We start from the raw sequence: 6,735 nt of genomic DNA on the forward strand, positions 1-6,735 counted from the left end.
TCACGAAGATTAGCATCTACTTGATAGTATTCTCGATACCTGGCACTGATACACAAGAAGGCGATTATTGAGATGCTGGTGAGAGAAAAAGTAGAGGAATTGAGAGTATTCCTTTAGAATATATTCAAGGCTCTGAACGGTGTAACCGACAGTAGCTTTGATAAAATGAAGGATAATCTTACTCGTATTATAAAAAGTGTGCAAGAGAATTTTGAGGTGCAGTCACTAGACAGAACACTGGCAAACTATCTGAGAAGCCAAAAATGTCCTTAAAAGATGCCAAACCATGAAAGTGAAAATAGAACCATCAAATAAAGCTAGTGGAGATTTCGAAGTTATTCAATAGGCGTAAGGTACCCGACACCAGAAAATATAACATGGAGAGAACAGAGCAGGCTGTAAAAAGTGGCAGAAGCCGTAAAGCTGTGAAGGCTAACATGTGCATGGGCGAAAATTGGATGTATGCATAACAAACAAGTAAGGAAATGTCATATTAATTATATATAGGATAGCTGGAGTGGCAGAAAAGTTCTACAGAGATCTGTACGGACGCCAAAACAACCAGAAAGATATCGTAAGAAGAAATACTAACTCAAGACTAATTCAACATCTTACCAGTAACAACAGGGCAAGTACGGAAAACCCTACAAGGAATCAAACTGCTGGTAAGGATAAGGTAACAATAGACCTTTTGAAAGATAGCAGAGAAATTTTTCACTGGCCACATTACAATCGCAGACTCTATTGGCGTGAAGGGTACCAAAATCTTAGAGGAACACCAACATTTTAATGCATAAGAAAGGAGATGTCATGGGCGTGACAAATACAGGCTCATCAGCACACTGTTAAAAATAATTCCTTGTTTACCAACTATTTACAAAAATAATAGGTAATAGACTGAAGGAGACATAAGACTTCAATCAAACAAATGACCAAGAAGAATTTTGTACAGCTAGACATTTCCGCAATAGACCACATTTATAGTGCCAACCAGCTGATAGAGAAATGCACGGAATACAACCAACTCCTATGCATAGCCTTCACAGATTACGAGAAGGTGTTTAACTCTTTCGAAACATCAGCAGTGATGTAGGAACCGTGGATTAGGCACATCGACGAACCTTGCATAAATATGCTGAAAGAAATCTACAGTGGAGGCACAGCCACCATAGTTTTCCACAAAAAATGCGACAAAATCCTAATAAAGAAGGGTGTAAGAAGGAGAGACGCGATCTCTCCAATGCTAGTCACCTTATGTTTACAGGCGGTTTTTCAGGGTACTAGATATACACGAGTTAGAACTAAGAGTTAATGGGAAGTATCCTAGTAACCAGTGACTAGCTAATAAAATAGCCTTGATCAGTTACTCAGGGGATTATTTACAGCTCAAGATTACGGGATTGGACACGGAAAGTAAAAGAGTAGGTCTGAAAATTATTATGTACAAAACTAAAGCGCTCCGCAACAGTCTCGGCAGAAAAGAGCGCACTGTGAAAGGGAGAGAGATGCTGGAAGTTTTAAATGAATATCTACTTGGGACAGGAAGTAACCGTGGAGTCAAACCTTGAAAATAAAATAACTAGAAGAATAAAAAAAGGGTGGATCCCATTCGGCAAGTGTTTTCGAGTCATGTATGATATTCTACTACTAACCAACAAGAGCAATATTTTTGCCGGTACTTACCTACGGAGCGGAAACCGGGAGGCTTACTGAGATGGTTCTGTTAAATGGAGGACGATGCAACGACCGATGGAAAGGAAAATGATCGGAGAAACCTTAAGAGACAAGAACAGGGCAGAGTGGGTCAGGAACGAAACCGGCGTAAATAATATAATAGTTGAAATTAGGAAGAAGAAATAGACATGGGCCGGGCACGTAGCACGTAGGCAGGGTAATCGCTGCTCATAAAGGATAACTGGATGAATTCTGAGTGAAGGCAAGTGCTCGAAAGGGATGCAGAATGTAGGTGGGCCCATGTCATTGAAAAGTTCGCAGCTATAACGTGACAGCCGAAAGCACAAGACCAAGTTTATTGGCGGATCATGGGAGAGTTTTTTGCCCTGCAGTGGACATGCGTACGTCCGTCTGTCCGTCCGTGCTTCCATCCATTTGTCCAACCGTGTCTGTCTGATTTTGCGTCCGAAGAGCCGGACGGCAGCACGGACAGATGGATGGAAGGGTGCACGAATCGACGTGCCGATGAACGGACACATGGACAGACGCTTCATCGCACTCATCATAGTTTACTTCATGAGTATGCTGTGAAAACCACTAACGCCACTTAGATATTCTCCTAACGCTCGGCTTACTATTACAGTGATCGCTCCATATACCATACTTTCGGTGTACGGTTTCATTCGCAGATAGAATATGGAGCGATTTCTAGTTGACTTTAAGATTTATTTGAAAATTTTGGGGCACATATTGCGCTTTATTCTTTGCGTCGCTTATTTAGGGAAGCCTCAACTACCTTTCGACATTGTTTTGTGACCTTGGCTAGAAAGTGTGGCAGGGTGCCCTAAAATAACCTATATATGAAAGAATTTCATTCAGTCTTATTTACTGTTGCCGTGAAGACACCTTGCCGACTTTGATGGGACGACATTAACTAAATATAGCCATCCACTTGCACTACTTGTATGCATGATTAATCGTTATGTCACCATTCGGAGACCAGTATGCTTGAAACGCTATCTGTAGTTGCGTCAAAAGTCACATGTGCTTGTGACAATTCAATCGTAAAAACACGTGTCACAAACTTCAAGAAACGCATTTTTGCAACTGCCAGCAGGCAAGAAGATCACGTATAGCGAAGATCTCGTATAGCATCTCGTATAGCGAAAATTGCTGGCTTGGTAAAAAAACAGAAATAAACGAATATTTGAAACTGAACTTTTGCTATGGGGCCACCTAATTTGAAGGTCTCCCTCGTGCAATGGTCCCCTGGTGGTGAATAACAAATTTAGTGTGGCACTCTGAATGTACAGAGCATGGGTTGAACTTCTAGCTATGACTGTTGCATTACCACGAGAGCGAATGACAAGAATACTCATGTTTTAAGATTTGTGTGCATGATAAGGCACTCTACACTTTAACAACTACATACCATAGTGCTGCACTATTTTTGGGAGAGTATTTTCTTGTCCCATCTTTCATTCTCAATCCCAGAGTAAATCACCTTTTTTGAGGCAAAGTTCAGTGATTCCCCCAGAAAGGTTTAAGGTATCTCACCTGAAAAGAGTAACCTCACCCGAAGTGCTCTTAATGCCTTAATGTTTTCATATCACAAGTAATGCCCATGATCTGTCTTCACATTTTGTAATTTAGATATGCAGATTTGAGTGTTTCAGCACGCGCGACAACCAAACAGATTGTGATTCATGTGTTTGTTTTGTGTCTCGCAGGGTGGCAACGTTGATCTTACTTGTTTCGCTGTAAACAAAGATTAGTGTAGCCGAAGTTTTGTGTGGTGCTCGAACTGACTCGCTAAGGGGTTAGCCATTTATGTGTACAGGAAACATCGTACTTCTGGACTGCACACTAAAACAATGTCGTTTTCATCATTCATGATATATTTTCGGTCATTCTTGTTCAACTCGTGTGACTATAAAGCAATATAACTTCGCTGTAGATGTACCATACATTAGGCTTATGGAAGCATACTCTGTGTTTAACGTTCATAGCGAGAAATATGAATTACAAATTAACAATAAAGCATTATCCGTTTCAATTTAGCTTCGAGAAAGACCAATTTAATGAGCTCATATTATTTTATGTAACAGCATGAATACACAGCCACAAACGCCGAATTTTCATTCAAGTGCCTCCTGGTGCACGAAAATTCACTTAGAAAGCTGAAAGCACTGTTTTTGTAGTATTTGTCTTTAATGCCACAACAAGAAATAAAATAATTTTTACTGCATATATGGTCGGGTATTAAGTAGTGATAGTCCAGTCGTGGTGCGCAGGTGCATCCATATATATAGATTAGGAGCGTCAGTATAACCAGGTTTTACTCTGACATGCTTTAGGAGTATGTGCGAATTCCACTCGCTTCAATAAACGTAAAGTATAAAGCAGTTTCACTCTCTCTTTTCATACAGAGTGAAAACGCATTTCACTTTATCCGATGCTTTGCGAAAGTAGAACACCACTTCTCGTTTCTGGCACATCTGCATTACCTTCCACAGTCTTTAGAGTGTACTTGATAGTAGTCCGCAATTACGGCGTGGGTCATTAACAAGGTTGTTGTCATCCAGAAAACACCTGCAGGTATTGTTATTGTTAGGGGTCCATTCCTATGCGTACCTCCATGAATACGCTTCCAGCATAACCGTTTGGCAGCCTATTCCTAATTCAGGCTCTTTTGTAATAAAGATTCAAAAGTCCTGTTTTTTACAAATGTACAGTTACTACAGAGCGTCTGTAATTACTAAGTGAAACAAATATATTTAGGTATACGTTGAGGGTTTAATGAAAATGGACTTACGAACAGCTGCTCGCACTAATTCGATTTGGGCATCGTGTTGATGACACGCCATCACAAGCGGGGCCCATTCTTCCAACGCAGGTTCTCCGTACCGTAGCGTACTCTCATCAACTATTCTACGTCTTCAAGAAAGCGGGACATTACAAACGCTCAAGGACCGCTGGTGGAAGGTCAAGGACCCAGCGAGGCGATGTCCTGATGGCCAGGCGGCGTCCAGGACCGACGCAGTGAGCGAGCTAGGCCTGCCCAAGGTGGGCGGCGTGTTCGTCGTACTGCTTGGCGGACTTGGTCTCGCTTGTCTCATCGCTTTCACCGAGTTCTTCTTCAAGGCGCGTTCATCGCGCGAAAAGCGTCGCAATGCTTCGACAGGTGCCCCGACATCGGGACAACCGGTAGATGTGAGTGTCCTCAACGCTCTCTTTTGCTTTCGACGCAAGCGCGAACGCATAAGCTGCTCGGCTACTCTCATGTCATGAAGTTGTTTTGGTCTTGATAGAATTTGTCTTTGTTTCTGTTCCCATTGTTGCAATTCACACCTGAAGGAGTACGTACAATATTATTTATTTAGGTTATTTCGTTCGTTCATGATTGGCTGAGTCATTTGTGATTAGTTGGTTAGTTATTCATTAGTCGGTCAGTCAGTCAGTCAGCACGTCAGTTATTCAGTCAGTCAATCAGTCCGTTAGTTCCAATACCTTGAGCCCTCCAGTTTTGGGTTTTCACATTAGGGTTAAGAAAGGGTTTATAATAGCATTTGTTGTTCAGCATCTCAAAACACGGGCATGCGAACCAGAGATAGAGAGAGAGAATAAGGATGAAAGAAAGGTAGGGAGTTTAAGCATTGCTGAGTCTGGTATGCTGCCTTGCACTGGAGAGGGAGTAAGGGGAATAAAAGTTAGATAGGGAGAAGGATAGAAAAGTCACTCATTCAGTCGACAAATCTTTATTTATCTTCATTTTTATATTAAGGTCTATGCTACGCGTCGCTCGCTAACCACAATATTTCATTCCGACTAGTACAGTTTTTTTTTTACCTTGCTGCGTTAGTTTGATTTAACTCATCATTATAGCGATGAATCGGTGATCATTAAATAATAGTTACGTTGTATGTATGAGTGATTTTTTGAGAGCTGTCATATAACGCATTGCTACCGTTTGTAGCTCCACATATAAAGGACCGAGGTGTAGGAGTGGCGTAATTTTCAGTGTTAAAACTACGATAAAAATATGAGACGTGAAATAGCAGTAGTCCCTTAATTAATTTTGAGCACCTGGTGTGTTTAGAGTGCACTTTCATAAGAACAGTGTTGTTATTTGAATTTCGCCATCATTTAGACGTGGTGGTCATAACGTTGAGTATAATCTGTGCCATTGACCTAATTCAATGGTGTTTGCAGGTTTGTTGTTTTATTATCTTTCCTTGAGGAAACTGCGTATATCTTTTCCAGTTTAGTACTTTTGCAAATTTATGCCAATGACAACAAAAACAAAAACGGTAGTATTGGGTGACTGTCATAAGGAAACACCAATTTGTTTTCCTTCTTTCAATTTCTTTGCAGATCAATGACAAGTACCTCCTGTAGGTGGCCTCATAAAGTGGAAAAACGGATTGTTCAAAAGTTTCTACCAATGCTGCCAACGTCGACAAATAGAGCTGAAGTGTCTCCTTTAAAAGCTGTCGACTGTATGCAACTGCCACATCATTTTTTTTTCAGGGAACTACGCGAGACTTTAAGTACAAAGAACGTTTAATAAATTTTTACACATTCCGTATCTTTTTGTCTTCATGGATTTTCTAGAATTGAAGTTAAACTGATCTGAAGATTTATGCAGCCTCTGTCTGGAAGTTGTCGCCTAACCATACAAGAAAATGTGTTATTATCATGACAAGAGCTTATGTATATAAGAAAAATAAGTAACAGCTAAGGATGGCTGACAATGGAGATTTGAAGTTCTCTCACAAAATATAATATTACAAAATATACCTACCGAAGCGTCTAAGGAAGTCTGAGACTGGGCGTGGTGCTTTGTTGTGTAGTCTCTTAATCTGCCTGTGTCGGTGATATTCAGTATTTCGCGTGCTTTATCGATGAAAACGGCATTTCCGTAACATTACTTCCTGCTTCGATTCATTACTAGAACCTCAAGCAGCTAGTAGTAGTAGCCTTGCTGCTGTCAAGATGGTTAATGTATACTAACAGTATAAGCAAAATTGCCCGAAACTATCGTGCATTTGTAGCCTTGTA

At 40.7% G+C, this 6,735-nt stretch overlaps 1 protein-coding gene across 1 annotated transcript in view; it reads left to right on the forward strand.

The window, feature by feature from the left end:
- Window positions 1–6,262, forward strand: part of LOC119173709 (glutamate receptor ionotropic, kainate 2) — a 114,754-nt gene extending 108,492 nt beyond the window's left edge. The window contains exons 16-17 of the mRNA XM_075895951.1: window positions 4,571–4,887; window positions 6,049–6,262. Coding sequence (XP_075752066.1) covers window positions 4,571–4,887; window positions 6,049–6,072 — 341 coding nt within the window. The 3' untranslated portion in view covers window positions 6,073–6,262. The remainder of the gene's footprint in view (window positions 1–4,570; window positions 4,888–6,048) is intronic.
- The last annotated feature ends 473 nt before the right edge of the window (window positions 6,263–6,735 follow it).

Source organism: Rhipicephalus microplus, chromosome 5 (assembly GCF_043290135.1).
Source record: "Rhipicephalus microplus isolate Deutch F79 chromosome 5, USDA_Rmic, whole genome shotgun sequence".
In the NCBI taxonomy this organism is placed as follows: Eukaryota; Metazoa; Arthropoda; class Arachnida; order Ixodida; family Ixodidae; genus Rhipicephalus; species Rhipicephalus microplus.